Below are 26431 nucleotides of genomic sequence, written 5' to 3'. Positions count from 1 at the left end.
TTAAATTCATAAATAATTTGTTTGTTGTTGTTTTATTACACTTGTTGTCCGCAGATATCTTACACAAACTTTTCCCGATGCCGGGAAAAGATTTCACAAAATATCATTCAATAGGATCCGATATCAATTAGTTACATCACATTCGCTTGGTTCTTACTTTTTCCTTTTTCAGATTTAACTTGATTGCCTTAACCTCTAAAGTTTTCCTGTTATCAAGGAATGTTGAATTTATACAGTTTGAAAGTTTTGTTTGTTTTAAGAAACAGTTAAAACTGCATTGATTTTTTTTTTCCTAGAACTGTTCTGAAACACTAGGCGGAACAAATGAAATCCCGCGACAGGGAGCCAATCGCCTTGCTAGCCTACATGCATATACCAAATAATAATTATAATAATAATAGTAATAATGATAAAAGAAATACATAGTAAATCCACAGAAAAATCTCCAACAATTTGGAATACCACTACGGTTCTGTACCGAAATTCCGATTTTCCGAAAGAAAAGAGAACGAAACCACCACTTATTTGTTTGTTTTTGTTTTTTTTTTTCTAATTCTTATCCCATTTGAGTGATTGTGTTTTTTGTTTGTTTTTGATTTGCTTACTGCTAGGTGAATTAGTCCTACCTCTTCAACTGAAATTCATCGGACTGTCACGCTTCACTTCCGGGTTGCTTAGGTTCCTATACTTTTCCTCTTGTTTATTGTGTTCACTACTGGCGAATGACGTACATTGTTGCTGTTTCTCGTTTTCTTCCTCTTTCGTACAGAATTTGATACAAAAGCACAAGATTATTTTAGCTTAACTTTCTATCAAAGTATGATTTGATGTATTTTTAAAAGTTTTTATAATTTACACATTAGATTTGGATTTGATTGCTTGATTTTTTGAGGGAGTAGCTTAAATACTAAATCTAGAGCTGGTTTATTAAAGTTTGTGTTGCTTCGCTTGTTTGTTGATTTTCGTATAGTTGATTTCATGAAATTCGGGTTGCTGTTCAGTTAATAAGTACAGTTAAATTGATGGTTTTTTTCGGAAGCGGACTAAGTCCGCTAAGCTTGTGACTTATGTTTAGCGCTTAAATTCAGTGTTGTTTGAGTTCTGATCAATCTCACATTTGTAGGCGAAAATCTCTTCAAAGGAACTCGAGAGACACTCTCAAAAATAGCGAGCTTCTCTCGAGTTTCTTGAAGAGCTGATAAAAGTTCTGGGTTACAGCCTACTACTTTTAACAAAAGAGGTTTTGGAGCCTTTAAAAGTGATAAAAGTACCAAAACCAATAACTTTTTTGAAAATAAAATTTTTGAAAAAGGTTAATCAAAAGTCAAACAACTCTTCCGATTGCTGTCACTTTTCATTATATTCTAGTGTTTTCTGAAAGCAAATGATTGCAACATTCGCCTTAAGCTCGTTTAAAATTAGTCAACAGCCCTGATACTGATCTACGATCCTGCTATTGCACACTTCCGGTGTCGGGTGCAATCATTCTCAAACAAACGTCAGTTTGCATTACACAATTCTTCCGTAACTCAAACAAAAAGGCTTCTGTTTCCGTTTTCAGGTGTCACACCACAGTAGAAAACAAAACTAATACAAATGAAAATGAGTGACGGATGATTTATAAATATATTAATTACAATGAATGTCGGTCGTCGGTTGATCGTGCGCGAACTGCCTTATTTGTTGACAGTTGGTTTGTTTTTGTTGGTGCGTGTCTACATGCTAGAGTTGGTTCACGAGTTGATTCGACAGCCTCCATAGCCTACTAGGTCTAAGGAGGCTTTTCTCTCAGAGTTCGCGCGCGCTCGATTCTTTTTCTCGGAGTGACCATGAGTCCGGTTCTGGTTTATCATTGTTTGTTTGTTTTTCTTTAACGCGTATTAGTAGTTTTACATATAAAATAGTTTAAGCCTATATTAGGAGCACACTAAATTAAAATCACAATCAATTGTATAAAACGGTTTGTCGTCTGGCCTCCCTGCCAGTTCTTTGCTGTTGTTTGTGTTTTGGAGTTTTTAAGGGTGAGGTTCCGTCTTAAGGACGGTACTCTGTCCGGTAGGACTTGACGAAGCTGGTGGCGGAATGAGGGGCGGCCGTAGCTGGGACTGCAGCAACCGAGTGGCCATGTTCGTCCTGCTTCAGGCTGTCGTAGATCTGCTGGAAGCTGGGCATCTTCTCCTTGCCGATGGTCATCTCCTTGATATCGTCGTCCTTGGGCATAACTTTGAGGTGATGTTCATCGACCAGGGTTCCATCAGGTCGCATAACTACAACCATGGGTCCAGTCAAGTAGTTGCTCGCCTGCTCGTAAGGAGCCAGGGCGTCCAAATTGCTTGAGGCAGCTCCTTCGTAACTTCCATAGCCGGAATCGAATCGCACCGGAGCCCGGATCGATGGAGGCAGATAGTTCTGGCTGGGTTCAGCGAACTGTAGATCCTGAGCGGAAGCTGCGTTGCTGTAGTCGTAGTCCATGCCGTACTTGTCCAGACCGATGTCCTGTTTCCGGTTGTTGGACTGTTCCGGCAAGTCATCGAACAATGGGTTGTGCTGATACTGGGCACCACTGGCAATCTGGGCCGGAGCTTCCGTCGTCACCGGAATCTTCTTCTTGCCATTCTTGGTGTGACCGTCCATCATGGCGTCCCAAACTGCGGAAGAGAGGAAAATAACAGCAATTAATAATGGATAATACACGCGATTGGGAGTTTTGTATAAATGGGCATGAAGTCTTAGTCACTGGTCCTTCAGAGGAAAGAAAAATAAGAGTTATGTCAACACGACGGCAAGTCTGTATCGATGCAACGAATGGGCGATTTATCACGTGAATCTTGCGGAGCTTAATCATCTTCAGGGATGATCAATGATGAGAGTCGCGCAGTAAGTGAGGGTGGCTCAGCGACGCAACACTCTTCTTCAGAATAATCGCTGAACAAGCGCAGGAAAGTTCGAGGTTACTTCCTGCACTTTTACGCCTGAGAGTGTTTCCTGGTTGTGTTCGGTGAAGTGTGCTGTTTGTTGATGATCCTCAACACGATCATCATTCACACTCATCGAGAGCTGTGAGGTTAGGATAACAAATTATCAACAATGACCATGACGGATTGATTAAGCGTTGTCGCCTCTGGAAATTTCTGTCGAGACTCATAACTTTGTAAACCCAAAATCGATTAACCTATCGAGTACACACCACGTAGCGTAGTTAGTTATTTAGTAGGCAGTAAACAAGTCCGATCCAAACCGCCCATCGCCGACTCATCTCATGATTTACGACCCCTCCTGAAGCCGGATAAATGCTGCCATAGTCAATCGACATTGACCCGGGTCGAGAACATAAGCCACCGGGCACCTTTCAATTGAATCCATTCTCGTGGCAAACGAGGATCTTCCTTGAAATGGCGGGGTGTCAAGTGCTGCCGCCTTTTGCCGAACAACCACAACAAACCCGATCTCTATCAAAGCCGGATGACAGTCGTAACGTTTCAGAGTCTATTTTTTTGTTCATTTTCAGAGTGTCCCTATTCAACCCAATGAACATCATTCATTCAACTCAGGCCTCATACCGGTCGATTAAATGTGTCTTGTACCCCTCCTAAGTCTAAGCGAGTCACTAACTAAATAACTAAGTAGGTATTCCGCTCACGAAGATCCTAATTTTATACCGCTGAGTCGATCGGATGCTTGGGACGTCATCGCTAGACAACCTGTGATGACGATCAAGCAGTCAGTCAGGCACACTTCAAAAGTCAACTCAAGATTGATTTAAGCGCTTTGCATACCTCATCCTACTTGTTCTCTCACTCCTACATCACATTAACACACTTTACGTGTCGTGGAGGAGTTGTTTGTTCGTTTGTTTGTTTTTCGACTCTCGCTTGTTTGTTTGTTTACTTGTTTGGGGTTTTTTTTTCGAGCAACTGGCTCGAAAATAAAGTCTCGGTTCGAGTTAATAATGGGTTCTGGGAATTTTGCTTGGTGTCTTTTACTTTTGAGCGATTCGTGGAATCGTTCCTGTTTTTCAATATTTGTCTTTCGAGGACTGAATGTTTCAGCTACTTATACATTTGAAATTGATTTACCCATCCAACTAAAAAAGGAAAAAAAAAACAGTTTATACAGATTGTCTATTTTGATCCCTCTTCGTCACTTTTCACTCGTCACTTTCAATAATATCATGACATTTGTCTTGCTTTGTTTTTGAAACATTATCTGAAAAGCCGGTAAAATTTTTTAATCAGGCACCTTGTCTTATTTAACGGACCGAAACATTCCAACTCAGCAAAAGCTTTTCAAAATTGCGCTTCTCCAGCCTCTCCTTCTTATTTACCGGAGCTGTAACAACCTAGAAGAAAAACTCAGCGAAAGCTATTCAAATCGAGGCTTTCCTAGCCACTCTGTTTGCCTTACCGGAGCCAGCAAAATCTCCGAAAAAAACCCCCAATATCAATTTTCAAAAGAAACGGTTCTTCAGCCACTTCGTCTTATTTACCGGAGTCGCATTTTTGTCAATCATAAAGTCAGATATTTTCTTCAAATTTTTTTAACATTCCTCCTGACTCTTCTAACTTACGTTTATAGGCACATATGTATTTCTGAGTTTTGTGTTCGAAAATTCTACAAAGCTTCAACGAAAATGCCTGTTTAAATTGCCTGTTTTGCATGCTGTCAGTTTTTGTACATATCATTTCAGCAGAATTGAACAAGCTGATTCCGATCAAATTGCGCTCAAGAGGTGAAAAATGTTTTCCTCCGTGGAGCTCCTTGAAAGTGTAAAACGATTTTTGAAAACTCAAATACATATATACATACTCGTTTAACCGATCAAAAATTTATCATATATGTGTGTGTACTTTTGTGTATTTGTGTGTACTTTCAGTACTTATTCATTTGATTTTGGCAAACCTAAAAGAGCTGATTTTTATCCACTCAAAGCTCCAATGGTGTAGAATACTGTCCTCCAAAAAGCTACATAAAAGTATTAAAAAAAATCAAAAGCAGAAAATGATAAAAGTAATTGAAAATTTGAACATTGTGTGTACTTTTGTGTGCTGTCAGTATTTTATTCTCAAATGGTTAACTGGTAAATGGTCTCAGTTTATTCTCAAATGGTTAACAATATTTTCCTCCGAAAAGCTACACAAAATTAATGACAATTTTTGAAAGCTGAAAAAGCTAAATGCTAAACACTAACCTTTAATTCACACGCATATGTGTGCTGCCAGTTTATGTCTAGATGACTTTAGAAGAACTGGGCGAGCTGATTTTAACCAAATTTAGGCTAGATTTGTGCAATTATGTATGCTGTCAGTTTTTGTTCATCTAATTTGAGCGAAATCGATCTATCGGATTTTTATTCGATTAGGCTCAAATAATAGAAAATATTTTTACTAAAAATCTACGAAAACTGTTAAACAAAAGTGTTGATTTGAAGAAAAGTAAAGGCAAAGCTCTTTTTTTTTGCGTAAGCAAGCAAAAGAGTTTATGAAAAAATCTAAGTATTTGTGTATTTGTATGTTTCATGGTATGTTCAGATAATATCTATCAAAACATGGTTCAAGTATGGAACATATTCCCCCAATTAGCTTCCAAGAAGTGTAGAAAAATGTTGAATATTTACTGTAGAGATGAGATGAAGGATATGCAGAAAATTAATAAAATAAAATAAAATAATAGTTGTTTTTGGCAACACTGACGATTGAAAAACTAAAATGAATTTCTTTGGCAACGTTTGGTATTTTGGCAACACTAGGCAAAACATATACAACATTGATCTATTCTTGTTAGCAACAGTTGTGTTTGAGTGAATCTCTGGATTGAAATTTGTAAGAATCGTTAAATCACGACGATGGTGTAGTTAAATAGTAGAATAAGCACAGAGAGCGCGGATTGTTAAGGCAGCCGATACGAAAGTTTGTTTCAGTTTCGGCTTCCGGTAGAAAGACGGATTGACTCAGGGAGCGCAAAATTTAAAGGCTGCCGCTACGAAAAAATTGTTTCTGTTTCGGCCTCTGGTAGGAAAACGGCCGCATGGATGGATTCATAAGGCCGCTGCTAAAATTGTTTGTTTCCGATTAGGTAGAAAGACGGATTGGCTCAGGGAGCGCAAATTTTAAAGGCTGCTGCTACGAAAAATTTGATTCCGAATTGGCCTCCGAGAGAAAGACGAATTGGCTCAAAAAGCGCAGATTTTAAGGCTGCTGCTACGAAAAATTTGTTCCTGATTTGACCCCGGTGAAAAAAAATACAGAAAAGCTTGGGAAGCACAGATTTTTAAGGCTGCTGCTACTGTTTGTTAGTTTCTGATTCAGCCTCTGGTGGAAAATGGATTGGCAAAAGTATAACAGATCGTTAAGACTGCTGCTAAATTTGTTTGTTTTCGATTAGGTAGAAAAACGGATTGGCTCAGAAAAACTCAAATTTTAAAGGCTGCTACTAAGAAAAAATTGTTTCTAATTTGGCTTCCGATGGAAAACGGATTGACTCAGGGAGCACAAATTTTAACGGCTGCTGCTACGATAAATTTGTTTCTGATTCGACCCCAGTGAAAAAAAAACAGAAGCTCGGGAAGCACAGATTTTAAAGGCTGCTCTACTGTTTGTTAGTTTCTGGTTCGACTTTCGGTGGAAAGACGGATTGGCACAAGTAGCACAGATCGTTAAGGCTGCTACTAAAATGTTTGTTTCTGATTAGGTAAAAAGACGGACAGAGAGCGCAAATTTTAAAGGCTGTTACTACGAAAAAAAAACTCTGATTCGGCTTCCGATGGAAAGACGAATTGGCTCAAGGCGCGCGGATTGTCGAGGCTACCGCTACGAAAGTTTGTTTCTGTTCCGGCCTCCGGTAGAAAGACGGATTGGCTCAGAGGGCGCAGATTTTAAAGGCTGCTGCTACGAAAAATTTGTTTCTGATTCGGCCCCGACGAAATAAAAACAGATCAGAAAAACGGATTGGCACAGGTAGCATAAATTCATAAGACCGCTGCTAAAATTGTTTGTTTTTGATTAGGTAGAAAGACGGATTGGCTCAGGGTGCGCAAATTTTAAAGGCTGCTGCGTCGATAAATTTGTTTATGGTTAAGACTCCGACGGAAAGACGGATTGGCTCAGAGAGCGCATATTTTAAAGGCTGCTGCTACGGAAAATTTGTTTCTAATTCGGCCTCCGATAGAAAGACGGATTGGCCCAAGGAGCGCAGATTTTTAAGGCTGCTGCCACGAATTTTTTTTTTTCTGATTCGGCCTCCGGTAGAAAGACAGATTGGCTCAGGGAGCGCTAATTTTAAAGGTTGTTGCTACTGTGTGTTAGTTTCTGATTTGGTCTCCGGTGGAAAGACGGATTGGCACAAGTAGCACGGATCGTTAAGGCTGCTGCTAAAATTGTTTGCTTCTGATTAGGTAGAAAGACGGATTGGCTCAGGGAGCGCAGATTGTCAAGGCTGCCGCTACGAAAGTTTGTTTCTGATAAGGCCTCCAGAAGAAAGACGTATTGGCACATGGGGCGCAAATTTGTAAGGCTACTGCTACGAAAAACTTTTTTCTGATCTGACCCCCGGTAGAAAAGACGGATTCGCACGGGAAGCGCAGATTTTTAAGGCTGCTGCTGATGATGTGTGTGCAACAAAAAAAGCAGGGTTTGGGAAAAGATTGGGGGAATGTCTTTTGGCATTGAAAAACAATAAATTCAATTGACATCACTGCTGGGTCCCTAGCGAGGTATTGCATGACTACTTTTCATGCAATACTTAGCGAGGCACCAGCAGTGATGCCAATTGAATTTATTGTTTTTCAATGCCAATTGAATTTATTATTTTTCAATGCCAAAAGACATAACCTTTTAAAACAGCTAATAACTTTTTTGCCTAATGAGATACGAAGTTACGATCTTGAACAAAGTTGTTCAGCGGAAAATTTCCTTCAAAGAATTTATAAATTTGCACAAAAAACAAAGGCAAGCTGGGTTCCACAGAAGAAACAAAAATGATGTTAATTTTTCAGTACAAAATATTCAATTTTCCTATACAAACCTAAAAGTTCAAATTTACTCATGCTAACGTTACTTAAAATTTCTATGAAAAATTATGGATGAGTTTCGAACCAAAACGAAGCTTTCAAGACCCCAGGGTTTGAGAAATTCTTAGATGACCCAAAATCGACTCAGTCTAATATGACAATCTTTTATAATTTTAGCAGCAAAACACTGTGGATTTTATTTGTCAAATCATTAAAAGGATTAAAAATTTAAAAAAAAAATCATACTTTAAAGAAATATTACAAGCCATCCTAAATTAAACGCATCGTTTTGAAAGATGTTCAAAAATAATAATGTATAAGTAGTACCTACATCAATATTCAGCGTTCAGCTAAAGTGATTCCAAATAAAACTTGGTCAAATTCCATCTAACTGATGTCAAAAAAAAGTGCATAAATGCAAGTTCACTCCATGCCCTAATAACTCCCCTTTTATCAACCATCAGATCAGCTGATGCTGTCTTCAAAACTCAAAGCTGATGAGTTTTTAATTACGATTGCTGTCTTAAAACATTTTCGAATTGTCAAATCACCAAACACCATTTGACTAGTTGCTTAATCTCCTTTGACTTTTGTTCATAGAAAAAACAGCAGCAACGCAGCTTGAGATTTGTTCATTGATCCTCATAAAGTGGAATAGAAGTAGCGACGTTAAAAAAACAGAGCTCAAAAAATAAAATTCCAACGACCGGGTTTGACGTATGCAGATCAACAAACAGATGTCCAATCGCTAACGATGCAATACTAATTGACGATTTTGATCGCCTTTTTCGTCGTTACTTCAAAGCTTTTCGTCTTACCTTCTTTTGAATAAGGCTTCGAGAAAGGAAAACGTTAAAATTTTTGGTAAAACGCTCAGTGGAAACAAAATAGTTTTTTTTAACATGAATCTGGCTCGAAGGACCAATTGGTGTTGTGAGTTTGGTTTGGAAGCGATTTTCCTGACTTTCTATTTGCAGCTCCACGGTAAGTAGAAACAAACCAGATTCTTCAACAAGAATCCGGTTCGAAGGACCAATCAGTGCCAGTTTTCACTGTTGAGTGATCGATCACACTCAACAGCTCAATAACGTTTCTGATTCTCAAAATCAATCATAATTAACATCTATCAGAGAACATTCGAAGGTCGCTCGTCTTTTTTCCGCAAAGAGATAAAAGAGCTATCATCATTTCCTTCTATAATATGCGGAAAGACAAATTTTCTACCCAAATAATAAACTTCCTACTGCTTAATCTAAACACGAGAATCATTCATCAACCCTTGCGGTAGCCAACTGATAGCACCCTGTGAGTTTTGGTTTTATTTTGTTCATAACAAAAACAGCTCCATCAATTCCGAAACCCGTCAATTAATCGTCCGCCTTCCCACCGCCCCGAAAACGAGGAAGCCTTTTCGGTTCTTTCTCCAAATCCCATTCATCACCACCTCACACCATCTATGTCGGTACTAGCTAGCTAGCTAGCTTAACTTGTCCGAATCGGCAAGATGTCCGTCCGTGTTAATTTTATTTCAAAGTTTCGGTCTGGGTGGCGAAAACTTCCTCATCCATCACCGCTTCATTCATCGCTCAAATGCACACGAAACACCAATAGTGTGGCGCTAATTCACAAAAAGCACGTGTTGATTGACTAATGTTGCGCGAAATCGCGCGCTCGTGCGCGCTTCGATTCGAGCTTTAAGTAAAAACTAGTGAAGCAAAAAAATTCTCACTAGAAACGAAAAAAATCTTACAAAGCTAATGAACAATTAGGTTCTTTGTTTTTCGGAGGATTTTTTTCTTTTAAAAAAAATTCAGCGAAGAAGGAAGTTTTTATGCTTTGAAAAAAAAAAGATACTCACTTATATCATGTGCCCCGCGCTGGTAGGGATCCATCGAGTCCAGATGGGACTCGTTCATGTCCTGCAGCTTGTTGATGCCGTACATCAGCAGATTCCGTTTGCACATATTCGTTGGCATGTCCTGCGTTCCCTTGCAGTAGCTCGAGACCTGCTTGGCGAACATCGAGTACAGGTGCGACATCTGCAAGTGAGAAAAGGGGAAACAAAAACAATCAGTCAAAACCGTCAACAAAGTGGGGGAGGTGAGGTTGTTTGTTTGTTTATTTTTTAACTCTTTTTTTTTCTTGTGTTTGAGCTTTCAACTGTTTCGGTTACGACGTCCTACTGAATGTTGCTAAATTTCTTATGAAATAGGTAACCCAAACCAGATAGGGAAAGTGTGACCTTGGCTGTGTTGTTTTGCATGTTTGCCGGCTTTGATTTTTTTATTGAATCTAGCTAGCCAACCCAAGACGAGGGACTTGTGCGTGACTTGAATGCGCTTTTGGTGACGAACCTCTCCTCGGAATGGGTTGGTTTTCTTGCACAATTGAAAGTGTTTGCATTTGACTGGTGGTTACACAATTGTCGAAAGTTTCGGTAACATTTTCGATGGGAGCGAGACAACACGGTGTTTGAGCAGTTTATTGAAACATTTATGATGAATGATGAAAACTGAATTGGAACTCAAATACAAAAAATTGAATCTCTAGAGATCTTTATTTTGAAAAGATTTATTCTGTCGTTCACATGGTAGTTCATTCGCCTTTTTTCAATTTGAACCATCAACGATCAAAACTTTTTCACTGGACAAGTAGTTTATGAACACGCGCTTAGAGTTATAGATTCCCATGATAAAAAAAAATGCTTACTGGCGGTGATGTTGGCTCAATACAAACTTGAAGGTGCTTGAATAGTGATGTAGAGGTTATGGGAAAGAAGTCCAAGGTGCAGGTTTTGACCCTGATCTACATTTTTCAATATCAATCATCAAGCTCTTCTATTCGTCAATACAAATTAGAAACAAACATCGATGTTCATTGAACATGAATCCGGCTCGAAGGACCAACTTTTAAATAGTTCTGGTAATCAAGCATCTAAACTAAGCATGCCAGATTTTTTTCCGTACGTATCCGGGCCAGATAATTCGAGCTTCTTTTTTCAAAAAACCTGGAAAATTCTGGACATTTCATTTCAAAATTTTTGAATAAAATCCGGCAGTATCCGGGCAAATTTGACCAAAACCCAGGACTAACTCTTCAAAAATTTTGTCATTTTTGTCATTTTTGTTATTTTTGTCATTTTTGTCATTTTTGTCGTTTTTGTCATTTTTATCATTTTTGTCATTTTTGTCATTTTTGTCATTTTTGTCATTTTTGTCATTTTTGTCATTTTTGTCATTTTTGTCATTTTTGTCATTTTTGTCATTTTTGTCATTTTTGTCATTTTTGTCATTTTTGTCATTTTTGTCATTTTTGTCATTTTTGTCATTTTTGTCATTTTTGTCATTTTTGTCATTTTTGTCATTTTTGTCATTTTTGTCATTTTTGTCATTTTTGTCATTTTTGTCATTTTTGTCATTTTTGTCATTTTTGTCATTTTTGTCATTTTTGTCATTTTTGTCATTTTTGTCATTTTTGTCATTTTTGTCATTTTTGTCATTTTTGTCATTTTTGTCATTTTTGTCATTTTTGTCATTTTTGTCATTTTTGTCATTTTTGTCATTTTTGTCATTTTTGTCATTTTTGTCATTTTTGTCATTTTTGTCATTTTTGTCATTTTTGTCATTTTTGTCATTTTTGTCATTTTTGTCATTTTTGTCATTTTTGTCATTTTTGTCATTTTTGTCATTTTTGTCATTTTTGTCATTTTTGTCATTTTTGTCATTTTTGTCATCTCTGTCATTTTTGTCATTTTTGTCATTTTTGTCATTTTTGTCATTTTTGTCATTTTTGTCATTTTTGTCATTTTTGTCATTTTTGTTATTTTTTTTTTTTTTTGTCATTTTTGTCATTTTTGTCATCTCTGTCATTTTTGTCATTTTTGTCATTTTTGTCATTTTTGTCATTTTTGTCATTTTTGTCATTTTTGAAAAAAATGAAAAAAATTTTGATATAAAAAATTTCATAAGAATTTTTCAGCATTTTTGTCATTTTTGTCATATTTGTCATATTTGTCATTTTTGTCATTTTTGTCATTTTTGTCATTTTTGTCATTTTTGTCATTTTTGTCATTTTTGTCATTTTTGTCATTTTTGTCATTTTTGTCATTTTTGTCATTTTTGTCATTTTTGTCATTTTTGTCATTTTTGTCATTTTTGTCATTTTTGTCATTTTTGTCATTTTTGTCATTTTTGTCATTTTTGTCATTTTTGTCATTTTTGTCATTTTTGTCATTTTTGTCATTTTTGTCATTTTTGTCATTTTTGTCATTTTTGTCATTTTTGTCATTTTTGTCATTTTTGTCATTTTTGTCATTTTTGTCATTTTTGTCATTTTTGTCATTTTTGTCATTTTTGTCATTTTTGTCATTTTTGTCATTTTTGTCATTTTTGTCATTTTTGTCATTTTTGTCATTTTTGTCATTTTTGTCATTTTTGTCATTTTTGTCATTTTTGTCATTTTTGTCATTTTTGTCATTTTTGTCATTTTTGTCATTTTTGTCATTTTTGTCATTTTTGTCATTTTTGTCATTTTTGTCATTTTTGTCATTTTTGTCATTTTTGTCATTTTTGTCATTTTTGTCATTTTTGTCATTTTTGTCATTTTTGTCATTTTTGTCATTTTTGTCATTTTTGTCATTTTTGTCATTTTTGTCATTTTTGTCAATTTTGTCATTTTTGTCAATTTTGTCATTTTTATCATTTTTGTCATTTTTGTCATTTTTGTCATTTTTGTCATTTTTGTCATTTTTGTCATTTTTGTCATTTTTGTCATTTTTGTCATTTTTGTCATTTTTGTCATTTTTGTCATTTTTGTCATTTTTGTCATTTTTGTCATTTTTGTCATTTTTGTCATTTTTGTCATTTTTGTCATTTTTGTCATTTGTGTCATTTGTGTCATTTGTGTCATTTTCGTCATTTTTGTCATTTTTGTCATTTTTGTCATTTTTGTCATTTTTGTCATTTTTGTCATTTTTGTCATTTTTGTCATTTTTGTCATTTTTGTCATTTTTGTCATTTTTGTCATTTTTGTCATTTTTGTCATTTTTGTCATTTTTGTCATTTTTGTCATTTTTGTCATTTTTGTCATTTTTGTCATTTTTGTCATTTTTGTCATTTTTGTCATTTTTGTCATTTTTGTCATTTTTGTCATTTTTGTCATTTTTGTCATTTTTGTCATTTTTGTCATTTTTGTCATTTTTGTCATTTTTGTCATTTTTGTCATTTTTGTCATTTTTGTCATTTTTGTCATTTTTGTCATTTTTGTCATTTTTGTCATTTTTGTCATTTTTGTCATTTTTATCATTTTTGTCATTTTTGTCATTTTTGTCATTTTTGTCATTTTTGTCATTTTTGTCATTTTTGTCATTTTTGTCATTTTTGTCATTTTTGTCATTTTTGTCATTTTTGTCATTTTTGTCATTTTTGTCATTTTTGTCATTTTTGTCATTTTTGTCATTTTTGTCATTTTTGTCATTTTTGTCATTTTTGTCATTTTTGTCATTTTTGTCATTTTTGTCATTTTTGTCATTTTTGTCATTTTTGTCATTTTTGTCATTTTTGTCATTTTTGTCATTTTTGTCATTTTTGTCATTTTTGTCATTTTTGTCATTTTTGTCATTTTTGTCATTTTTGTCATTTTTGTCATTTTTGTCATTTTTGTCATTTTTGTCATTTTTGTCATTTTTGTCATTTTTGTCATTTTTGTCATTTTTGTCATTTTTGTCATTTTTGTCATTTTTGTCATTTTTGTCATTTTTGTCATTTTTGTCATTTTTGTCATTTTTGTCATTTTTGTCATTTTTGTCATTTTTGTCATTTTTGTCATTTTTGTCATTTTTGTCATTTTTGTCATTTTTGTCATTTTTGTCATTTTTGTCATTTTTGTCATTTTTGTCATTTTTGTCATTTTTGTCATTTTTGTCATTTTTGTCATTTTTGTCATTTTTGTCATTTTTGTCATTTTTGTCATTTTTGTCATTTTTGTCATTTTTGTCATTTTTGTCATTTTTGTCATTTTTGTCATTTTTGTCATTTTTGTCATTTTTGTCATTTTTGTCATTTTTGTCATTTTTGTCATTTTTGTCATTTTTGTCATTTTTGTCATTTTTGTCATTTTTGTCATTTTTGTCATTTTTGTCATTTTTGTCATTTTTGTCATTTTAGTCGTTTTTTTTTCATTTTTGGCATTTTTATAATATATTTAATTTTCGTAAATACAAGGCCAATTTTGTCAAAACCCAGCAATTACTCAACAATAATCAAGAAAAAAAAATGAAAAAAGCTTTCATCAAAATTCATCGACAGATTTTTAATCGTATTTTGAGCTTCCAAAAAACCTTTGATGGTTATTTTTTATAAAACTTGCTTAAAAAATTTCGCTTTGGGGGCATAAATTTAAAAAAAAAATCACAACCTATTTTGTTTTTTTTTTTGTTTGAAAGTGAAAAAAATCGAGCTTTGTTTCAATGAAATCCAGGCAACCGGACCAAATCGGACTGTTCCCAAAATTTGTATGAAATATCCGGGCAATCCCTGATATACCGGCCCTACCTTAGACGAGTCAACAATTTTAAACAATATTCTCAAACAATATCTAATTTATATGTTCGCCTTTCTGAAAATAATGCAATTCGTTTTGGTGAATCCGGTTCGAAGGACCAATTTTCAAACTGATTGATCTCTGCAAGACTCTTAACTAAAGAGGACATGATAACAATTCTGCCATATTATCTTTTTCGTATCAATTCAATTGGTTTGTTATATATGTAGCTCAGTAGGCTAGTCAGATGCCTTCCTAGCCGATGTTCACGAGTTCGAGCCCAAGAATTAACCTCAAACATCGGTTGTACCGGATAAGTTTTTCAATAACTATCTGCCAACTGCAACGATGGTATGAAGCCGAGAATGCCATAAAGATGGACAACTATAGTCTAGACAAAAAAAAATTAACAATTCACCAGTTTTTTTTTTTCAGATTGACCAAATATCTCAGCAATGGACAATGCGAAGTAAAATTCTGCCCAAAAAAAAAAAAGAACACCTTAGACTAGTCAACATTTTGAACGAACATTTTCAGAAAATATCTAACTTACCTGTTTCCCTTTCCAAAAGTTAAGAAATTTGTTTCGGTGAATCCGGTTCGAAGGACCAATTCTCAAACTGATTGAACGCTACAAAACTCTCAAGGTAAGACAAACAATGTTATCACATTTGTATTTTAAAATCCTGAACTGAAGAATTTTAATTATTAAATATGTCTGAGGACAGGATAACAATTTTGTAAAATTTGGGCTAAATTATTTTCTTCGTAATAATTCAATTGGCTAGTGATATTTGAAGCCCAGTTGGCAAATCAGTTGCCTCTTGAGCCGATATCCGCGAGTTCAAGCCTAAGAATAAAAATGAAACACAGTTGTACCGGATAAGTTTAGGCCCCACATTATAATATTACACGAATTCCTTTGAATACAAAAAAGCACCTTAATAAATAAAATTACAATTTCTACCCTTTTAAAAAGTTTTTTTTTCTAAATTTAGGTTTTTGTACAAAATGATCAAGCTCGAAGGACAAAACTTGACTTCTTTAGCTGGACAAAATATTGAATTTCCGCCGCCGACCGTGGCCTAGAGGATAGCGTTCAAGTCTTCTAAGGCAAAGGTCGTGAGATCGAGTCTCGGTCACGGCATACATAGTACTCTTTCTGTGGGTTGGTGGTGTAAGTAAGATGCTAGCCATTATATCCTTGAAAGATGTACGCTTTAGTCTTAAGTAGAATTCAGATCTCTTCATAGAAACATGAAAGTCTCACTGAGATCCTATATGTGTGTATTCGTTTTCTAAAAACAAAAACTGATCGATATAAAAGATAAATTTGAGTGATAAAGTTTCATTTATACTGATAGTTCAATCAAATCGGAGCAATTCCGAGCATGAATCCGGCTCGAAGGACCAATTTCATGAAACTAAATTTTCACGTATGAAAAACTTCTTCACAAAACTTCTAAACTTAGAATCTCTATTTTCAATTTCAGATACTAAAATTAAAACTACCCCTTAGAGAGAACTAGTAAAACGCGTGTCAATCTATCATCAATCGATAGAAAAAGCCTTCCTGCTTTACAATTCGAGACTGATCGAAAACGCGTTTTCCAAGAATCTGAATACCAGTTCTCTACCTTCAGAGGGGGCTGACTGCTACCAAGAGGAAGTCAAGAATCAGGCTCCCGGAGCGGGGGGGGGGGGGGGATCATCCCTCATCAAGAGCGCTTGTGCTCGCGCTCGCCTTGCGTAAGAGGGCGGACCCGTTTCGAAACAGGAAGATTCACCCGCGCCGCGCGTTTGAGTCGAATGTGTAGAAAAGACGCGGCTGTTTTTTTGCTTCTTCTTCGTTTCAGGGTCATCAAGCGCCCAGTCTGCTGCGCGAGACAGCTCAACAGCGCTAAGCTTTAGTATAGTAATTTCATATTCAGCGCCAGTCTGTCGTCCCGGAACGAATCCCAAAATATGTGAGCTTGGACAAATGGAAGAAAAAAAAGGCAAAAATAAGCCGACCAAGCCAAGAGACGGATTCGAGAAGCGAGAAATGAGGAGGATGACAGAAATGCTACTAATGAGAAATTTTTGCAAAGCGAGGCAAGGGGTCTTGTGGTGAGCCGTTTTTGGTTTTATCATCTTTCCGGGAGATTTAGTTTTATGAGCTGTCACGAAGATTGGGCTGGAATGGGTTCAAATTAACATCCGTTTGGGGATTTTGGGCTGAGCGCTTTGAAGCCAGGGGGCCGGATTGGGATAGGTGAGTTCCGAGGAATTTCGAGGCAAGGTCATTCAAGGTTATCGAGCTTCGCGCATCTCGCCAGGGAAGCGTCTGCTGATTTCTCCAGGGCGATGGTTTCGTAAAGGCTAATGCATAAAGATGAACTTGCGGCGTCCCTCGGCCATATTTCAGGGAGATGACACGAGAGATTGCCGGCAATGGCACGACTCAACGATTGAAATTGCTTCGATCAGCGAGGTTCATGTTACCTAGAACAAGCAACTACAAACAGGTTGGACAGCCCTCAGTTGACCTCTTCCCGGGATCGAAAGCGATCATCACCCTGGCTGTAGAAGTCTATCTCGATAATGTAGAGAGAAAAAACTAAAGCTGCCGATCCCGGCTGGCTTCAGCCTGTTGTACATAGACAGGCGCGACTCTGCCGAGAAAGATCACTGGAGGCCGATGTGATGGGCGCAGCACACAAGCCAGGGAGGGAACTGATCATGTACACTTCCTCGTTTGGCTCGTTTTTGCGGCTCGATCAGGCTCTCTCGTCTCGGGGGAAAATCGTGATCATTTAAAACGAACATTCAATTCTATTGTGCTAATGACGGTTGTTGACGGGGCTCACGCGAACAGGAATTTGAGGAACTCCCACTCGACGATCAATTTTCAACCGATCGAAGCCGATAGAGGCCATCCACTTAGGGAGTACCGTTTGACCCGAGATCACTTCGACGAACACCTTGGGCTGAGCAATTTCGAGATCGTGACGTTATTCAATTGACCCCTTGAACCATAGGGGGTTCTTCTCGCATTGCTGCATTGCTCATCTTCAATTGGCGACCGTGACTTTCAACTACCGAGAGCGTTTATTATACAGGGAATCATAAAAAGAGTTGTAAATTTGTGCTCTTTTATCAGTTCAACAGCCGGCTCGCTGCAGGTGATCACCCATATGTCGCCATTAAGCTCCCCATAAATCAAACTCTAGCGCCATTTCCGGTTTCTTCGCTAGATACTGGTTGAGCAAAAGGGGTAAACCCAAACTGCTCATTAGATGCGTTGGAAAGATGATCCTCATTGACCAATAATAGCCCCGGAACTGTTTTAGAAACAAAGAAACATCATCTTCGCGTTTCGTTTCGTTTTGTTTTCTTTTGTTTTTTTTTTTTCGTTGGTATGTATTTAAACTACCCAAAGAAGAAAAGTGAAATCCGCGGGAACCTTCAAATCCATACTTATGTATTTGAGTGGGGGCACAGCAATGGATCATCATTTTCGACAACCGCCTGAAGAAAGGTAAATACGTTTGGGGGTAATTGGCCAATCGTGCGAATGGTGGCTCAAAAATTGCTTTTGAAAAACAAAAGCAACTAAATTCACCAAAAAGTGTAAACATTATAAAGTCATACTGAAGTCGGAGTTTTTTTCTTAAAGTCAGTGTTTAAAATAGGTAAGTAAGCTCAAATTCGTTTCTGAACCATTTCAATACTTTTCCAACTTGATTACTTGAAAAAAAATCTAACCCCTCAAAACGAAATCTCGCATGCAGCTGTTGTTGTTGCTGTTGCGCGTGCAAATTTTGTGCTATTGAAGTGCTTTTTCTCGCGGCTTCTAATCAAGAGCAAACTCGGGCTGAATCTTACGCCGTAGTTGTTCGCACCTGAGCCCGGGTACATATTTTGGCACTTTGCAGCAGCTCAAATAATTAAATAAATATAACAGAAAAGATGGACTTTGAGTGCCCGTAGCTTGGAGCATCATCTGTTCTTGCAGTTGACCTTGGCTCTGGCATTGCTAATGCACGAGAGTAGCCGCTCGAGCAATATTTTTTCCACAAGTTTTTCTCACACTTGGTTATGGTTTTTTTTTTTATTTCGAATTCGGTTTGTTGCGTTTTAAGATGTTTTCTTTCAATTCAAGGAAATGACGAAAGTAAAAAAAATAAATAAAAATTCCAATTGTATTTCTAGAAACAATTTTTCGATTACATTACTGTTAAAAAATATAGAAATCCATCATTTTCCTTCTAGATTGCATAAGTCGAATACGCAGAAGTGGTCCTTCGAACCAGATTCATAAAAAACCCAATTCTCGCATTAGCTTTCATTACGTCGTATGAAACAAAATGTAAACAAAGAGTTATATCACGAAAAAATATAAAAAATGACATTTACTAGTCACAACTCTTTCCATTTAGAATATTTGTAGCCTGGACAACATATTCTATATGGGAAATCAAAATTTTAAAAATTTTAAAGTTGTTTTGGTAATTTTTGCAGCAGTTTTCTGTGAATTTTTAAATTGTTTCATACGACGTAACGAGAGCTCACACAAGAATTACATTTTCTTTTAATTCCCGGTTTTAACCCTTATTTTTTTTTTTGTTGATAAAAATCATTTCAAACAGCTTGCCATGATGAAAACATCAAGAAAAAATACATCCAAACACTGTTTATTACTTTATGAAACGAAGTGTCGACACGGAGAATTTTTAACTTACTATACTTAAACCTTCGAATTTGTTGAAGAGAAATCTTTAATGTTCAACTCACAATTGATCGAAAATTAAATAAGAACGAATAATATAATCGATGAAATACTTATTTAAAACAATCAGCACTATTGGAAGATGTTCAATCAGTATGAAAATTTGTTACGATTGTCAGTCTATTTCGATGTTGTCAGTCCTAAGAGTGTTTGTTGTAATGAAATAAAATGTAAAAATTGATTTTAATCGAAGAAAACTTAAGAAAATTTCTTTTTATATACGCTGCTTTAAATTGGTCCTTCGAACCGGATTCTTCCTCAAGGTTTATCCAACTAGAAAAGTATAACTCAAGAGCAGAAAAAGTGGCCCCTCGATAAGGATTCTCGAAAATCAAATGTTCATTTATTTTGACAACAACCCGGAAAAACTCTCTCACGGTCGTTTCGATCGGCAAATTCTATCGGATGATAACGATTTTGGGATTCCCTGGTCTTGAGAGTGTTTGTTCAAATGAAAAAAAAATGTTAAGTTTGATTCTAATCGAAGAAAACTACAGAAAAGTTCTTTTTGAATACGCTGCTTTAAATTGGTCCTTCGAACCGGATTCACACTCAAGGTTTATCCAACTAGAGAAGTTTCACTCAAGAGCAGAAAAAGTTGCCCCTCGATATAGATTCTCGAAAACCAAATGTTCATTTATTTTGACAACGATCCAGAAAAACTATCTCACGGTTGTTTTGATCGGCAAATTTCTATCGGAGGATAACGATTTTGGGATTCCCTGGCCCTGAGAGTGTTTGTTCAAATGAAATAAAATGTTAAGTTTGATTCTAACCGAAAAAACTAACGAAAAGTTTATTTTAAATACGCTGCTTTAAATTGGTCCTTCGAACCGGATTCTTCCTCAAGGTTTATCCAGCTAGAGAAGTTTCACTCAAGAGCTGAAAAAGTGGGCCCTCGATATGGATTCTCGAAAATCAAATGTTCATTTATTTTGACAACAACCCAAAAAACTCTCTCACGGTCGTTTTGATCGGCAAATTCCATCGGAGGATAACGATTTTGGGATCCTGGTCCTGGGAGTGTTTGATCAAATGGAATAAAATGTTTGATTCTAATAAAAAAAACTGACGAAAAGTTTATTTTGAATACGCTGCTTTAAATTGGTCCTTCGAACCGGATTCACGCTCAAGATTTATCTAACTAGAGAAGTTTCACTCAGGAGCAGAAAAAGTTGCCCCTCGATATGGATTCTCGAAAATCAAATGTTCATTTATTTTGACAACAATCCAGAAAAAAGTTTCTGAAAATAATTTCTTCGAACTGGATCTCTTAAGCATGATATATACTTCAGTAAAAGTAGATATATTCTTTATAAGAAAAAGTTTAAATTTTCGCGATGTTTGATTATAAAAAATGGTTTGAAAAAATTCAGTAAACAATCTCGTTTTCTAGAATTAGATACATCTACTATAAGTTTGTCAGATTGCCCAAATTTATACGGTCTGGCCCGGTTGCCCGGATATTTCATAGAAAAAAGGCCAGATTTTGCTCGGATTTATTCACTTTATTTACCAAATCGAACAGAAAAAAACAAATTGTGTTTTTATTTTTTTCATATATGTGAAAGGTTTTTTGGAAGTCTAAATTATAATTCTGCAGAATGATGAGTTCTGATTAAAAAAAATATTGTTTTCAAGTTTTTTTTCTTGATTTTTGTTAAGGGGATCCAAAAATCGTTATCCTCCGATAGAATTTTTCCGATCAAAACACCATCGAGAGAGATTTTCGTCCGCTAGAACACTACACTAGCAATTTCAATTTTACTCTCGATAAATCGATTTATCGTCTCTTTTAGCGTTAAGGATAAGTTCTCGCTCCCGGACGAGAGACAATTTCTCACTATTTGGCAAGAAGCCACGGTTGCCACACGTACATATTTATCTAGAAAAGTACAGAGTTTTGGACTCATTTTTGGTGTAGCTTCTGTAAGTGCAGATGACAAATTTTTAAATTTGGTACAGATGTGTACAGATTTTTGGCATTTGGTGTAATGTATAGCAGTGCGGCTTTAAATATAATGGCGCCAGCACTAAGTTTTACTTCGGAAGTCCGGACTTCCGACTTCCGAAAGACTTCCGACAAATAAAAGTGAACTTCTACTACTACTACTAGATTGTCGGAAGTCTGTCTTTTGTGCCAGTTCACTAGCGACGTTTCTAAAAATTTCATTTAAATAGACAATAAACCATGTAAGTGATACTGACTTAATGAAACTTATTAAAGAGATTGGTTTCAGACACTATAAACGGTAAAAATATTAGAAATTGGTCCAGATTTTGGAACAGATTTTTGTCAAAAAAGTACAGATGAAAAAGATTTTTTTGTTTGAAAGTACAGATTTGGATGTGATAACACTGCAAGAAGCTAAGCACACGAAGAGTCAGAATGGACGCAAATAGCTGGAAAATGCACTCTCTGTGCGTTTGTTCTCCTGCTCGCTTTTAGTTTTGTAGGGGATTTTTCTCAGAACTAGAACTGACTGAGAAATAAATAACCTCGGACGAGCTCTCTTGATCGTCTTTGGGAACAGATGAGAAGTTAACGCGTTCTCATATTTATCGCTAAGTGTTAAACAAGTGATTAATCAATTTTGATTATCAGATCTGCTTGATTTGCTTCCCTGTTTTTGTTGAGTATTTTCGGGGTTTTGACAAAATATGTCCGGATATTGCCAGGATTTTTGGTCGACAATTTTGAAATAAAATGCCCAGCTTTTGCCAGGTTTTTAGATAAAATACCCTATATTTGTCCTTCCCGGATACGGGCTGAAAAAACTCTAGAACTGTTCTTAACTGTAGAACTGTAGAAAAATAGTACAAATAGTACAATTTTCTATTTTATAAAACTAGTTTTAATTGATTTGTTAAGGTGAAAAATATTTTTTAAAAAATTATTCACAAAATAACAAAATCTGTAAATTCTGAATAGATAATGGCAAAAATAGCTTTTTGTAGAGAATTCAGAAAAAAAATTAATAAATATTTCAAAACGGCAATTTATCTACACTTTTATTGAGGAAGGTAAGAGCAATCCTTATTCTTTCTTATCTGCCCAAGTCAAACTTTTGTGTTCCATATAGGTATTCGGTATAGTTTTGTTTTGATTGGACTACTTTCAATAGTTTACTGAAAGCCTGTTTCAACTCTCTTATAACATAAAATGTCGCTTCTTTATTTCAAAGGAATCGGGAAGTTCTGGATAATGGTATCAAAGCTGGTCCTTCGAGCCGGATTCTTCAAATCTTTGAAGTCTTTTTTTTTTGTTTATTTTGGAGCTGTTTGATGGTTTTTGTTTTATGTGCTGTTTTTTATAAGCTTATATTTCATGAAAGAATTGTGAGTTTATATTTAAACGATGTTGAAAAAAAAAATAGTTTGAAATTTGCACATTATAGTTTTAACAGCATTCTCAAGTAGCTTCAACTAAACCAACACATATTTTCCTCCAGTTAACTTGAATGTGCACTATAAGAATAGATGTCTTGAAACATTCAGGCAAGGTTGCCTAATTGATAGAATAAAACAATAATTTCACAAAATTTTGAGCCAATTTTCATCACAAAATCTGTGTCACTAAATTTAAGAAATATTCACAGATTTCACAGATGTATAAAGTTTTGTACCTACGTTTATTGAAAACCAAAATTTATATATCAATATGATCATTTTATTTTGAATTGGAAAAAGGAAACTATTGATAAGACATTTATTTTTCATTTTTCTCAAAATAAAATTGAAAAAGTCGCAATTTGACATGACTTAACAAATGAAATAAATGGAAAAAACATCAAGAAAACCATCACAGAAATTTTGGGATAAATTACAGAAAGTCAGAATTTTCTAACCCAAAGTACAGAATTTATTTCGGCAACCTTGCCTTGAAAAATGAAATTAAGAAATTAGTTTTTCGGGTATATAAATATCCCCAACTTTATTGGGTTACAAACTAAACATTTCATCTAGAAGTTCATGAATAAGAATTCAGGTTCCAGAATTGATTTTTTCTTTGTTCAAACACTTTTTTGGGCTTAAATCAAGAAATTTTAAGGCATAACCTTTTAACAGAAGTCAGATTTTTTTTTGCTTCAAATTTGTTCACTGATTTCTGGTTTTTAATTATTGTACAGGCCCCTTTCGTTTTTGGCAACAGGCTCTAGATTTTTGTGTTGCCAAAATCGAACCGTTCCAAAATCGAACGGTTTTTTTTTCATCAACTTTTTTCTTACCTAATAATTAAAATAATTCATTTCTATTATTAACAACTCAATTTAAGATCAGTTGTTGATCATTTTTTTGTTATTTTTTGTTATTTTTTTAATGTTTAGAATGTTTGTTATTTTTATCATATTTGTTATTTTTGTCATTTCGCATATTTTTTTAGATAGCTTTTGTCATTTCTAATCTTTTGTTTGTATTTGTTTTCATGTTTTTATGAAATTTTTATGTTTTTGTCATTTTTGAGTGCATTATAATTTTTTTTTTTTGAATTTTTAGTTATTGTTGAATGTTGCCAAAAACGAAAGGGGTCTATATATGAACAAAAATCGTTGAGAATTTATAGTCTTCAAATCGGTCCTTCGAGCCGGATTCATATAAGATTGTTGAAATGAAAACAGAAAATGTTCCCTTTTGTGAACGGAATTTTTATCATGAAATGAATTTTAGACATTTTTTACGAATTGGAAAGCTGAAATTTGTTTTATAATGATTCAGATGGTTGAAAGTTGATTCAATGCTCCAGATTAATTAGTGTAAGATATGTTCTATGTTCAAGATTATATTTTTTTAAATTAAGACCTTTGAGTTTCGGCCTCGAATTTAAATTGTTAAGTTAAATTTAAAATAAACAAGAAGTTTGGGGTCCAGAACTCGGGATCCAGAACTGATTTTCTTTGTTCAAAAACTGTTTTCTTAAATGAAAAGATTTTAAGGCATAACATTTTAAATGAAGTCACAACACATCTTTTTCTTTAAATTTGTTCACTGAAATATGTTTTCAACTATAACAAACAAACACAAATAGTTCAGAATCTTTAGTTTTCAAATTGGTCCTTCGAGCCGGATTCATATGAGATTGTTTTTAAAGTTAAATGGAAAAGATAAAATGTTTTTTTTTTTCGTGACTGGGATTCCAATCTTTAATATCAATTCAGATTTTTTTTTTTCTGGAAATTTTTTACTAACTGGAAAGCTGAGATTTGTTAAGTGATGATTCAGAAGGATAAAAGTTACTTCAAAACAGCAGTTTAATGTAGTGTAAGATATGGTATATGTTTTAGATCGTTTTTCCTAAGACCTTTGAGATTCGGCCTCAAATTTGAATTCTTAATTTTTCAGGTATTTGTTGACATTTTATAACATTAATTTACTTATCTAAAAAGACACACACGGACATCTGTTTTTTTTTTTTTGTTTAGAGGTAAATTCATTGAGAAAAATATTCCAATTCCTTTAATTCAGATTTCAAATCCAAAAGGTCAGACCTCTAAGTAACAGCTGCAAAATTCAATTATTATTATCATCTCACAGCTGGATACCCCTTGAAGCTTCCTAAAATGTTGCAGCGTTAAACTGCATTATCTCGATCTACGTCGTCTACGCCAAAACAAATCACTCGATTTCTCGATAACGATCACCACAACAATGCCAACTCCCCCCGCCCGGTGGGAATCGGAATAACTTTACGTTTGGTAGACACTACTCATTGCTAGTAATACTTAAATTAAGTCGAACTTTTCTCAGCCGGACTTACCGAGCTGGACCTAGTCTAACATGAGCGAATAGTGGTTTGAACCAGTTCAATAACGCTGCTACTGTCGGCTTTACCTCCAAAGCACCGTTGCAACATAAAATGCGCACACACATTGCGCAAAACTTGTTTCCATCGAGTGCTTCTGACTGACTGACTCGGAACATGATGATACCGACTTAGATTTCCAACCTAGAGATAAGACGCATCCCACCCACCCTTTAGCTGTCAGCTCAGTTTGACGTGACCTTAAGCCGGTTGCGAATATTTAGTTACTTGATCACTCCAGGAATCTCTATTATCAATTCAAACGTCTACCGCGTACAGCTTGCGTCAAATAATTCTCACTAAACGCGCTACGCGCGTCAAAGCTCGACACGAAACATTTTCATTCATTCCCTGATATAGGTAACTGCTATAATGAGGATTACCTCAGACCGACTTACCTTCTCGCCACGGCTCAGATATTCCCACATGGGAATGGCGGAACCGGAACAAAGGGACACCAAAGTGCAGGCCACCAGAGTCACTCCCACCGATCCACTTCGAACACTACGAGCCATTTTCAACTGCTCTAGAAATTTCACTGAAGTCAACCAAACTTTTCCAAAGAATTTTTCGGAATTTTTCACGGATTTCCCAACACCCTAGTGCCGCTTAAAAATCGTTTCTCATAACTGAATTCAGTGATCGTCACCGTTTCTTTTTTTTCTCTCAACCAGCTGGACAATTTTCCTTTGTTTGTTCAAGTTTTTCCCCGTCTTTCTCCGAGGCACTTTCTTCACCGAATGGCGTTTTTCTTTCTAGAGGTTTCCACAGAAACTATTTTCTTCGATCCGGCCGTTTGGCACCTCCTTTGCGTAGCAGCAAATATCTCCTTTGCGTTTCACCCACCACACTTTTAATTGCCAACTTTGCTTCTACCAAGTACTAATCAAGATTGCGTATCACTCGCTTTTTTAAACTGTTGTGTGTTGCTTCTGCGTAGAATCAAGAGCACAAAAATTCTCACTTGCACTGGCAAATCGCACAACAACAAAAAAAACAGTCGCTTTAAGCTGACCGAAAAAGCTTCACGTTTCAACAGGTTGGGGTATAGCTCACGAATAAACAGTGCCGCCCGATTGGTTACCACTTTATATATGGCCGGCCCGCTTCGTAAACCATGACGTCAGAAATGGCGGTGAAGCCGGCGACGCCTCGAAGCCGGACGGAGGAGCCAGAACCACGTTGTCGATCAACGACGGTGACCGACGCGACGCCTCAATCTAACGCGGTGAAAATCGCGAACGTGAGGTTGATCGTGTGGCGGGCGAGATGCCACCCGGTTGAGGCGGCGGCGGCACCCATCGTTGTCGTCATC

The 26431-nt window shown here is 35.7% G+C and overlaps 1 protein-coding gene across 1 annotated transcript; it reads right to left on the bottom strand.

Moving 5' to 3' along the window:
- LOC129756857 (rhythmically expressed gene 5 protein) lies at positions 1-26165 on the bottom strand. Its single transcript, XM_055753896.1, has 3 exons — positions 25515-26165; positions 9864-10044; positions 1-2648 (listed from the first exon to the last, which is right to left on the bottom strand). Exons 1-3 carry the CDS (start codon positions 25629-25631, stop codon positions 2035-2037), a joined length of 912 nt encoding a protein of 303 aa, XP_055609871.1. The 5' UTR covers positions 25632-26165; the 3' UTR covers positions 1-2034.
- Between the last annotated feature and the right edge of the window lie 266 nt (positions 26166-26431).

This window comes from Uranotaenia lowii, chromosome 3, assembly GCF_029784155.1.
Source record: "Uranotaenia lowii strain MFRU-FL chromosome 3, ASM2978415v1, whole genome shotgun sequence".
Taxonomy (NCBI): Eukaryota; Metazoa; Arthropoda; class Insecta; order Diptera; family Culicidae; genus Uranotaenia; species Uranotaenia lowii.
The sequence above is the reverse complement of the archived record's forward strand: the minus strand, read 5'-3'. Positions and strand labels throughout refer to the sequence as shown.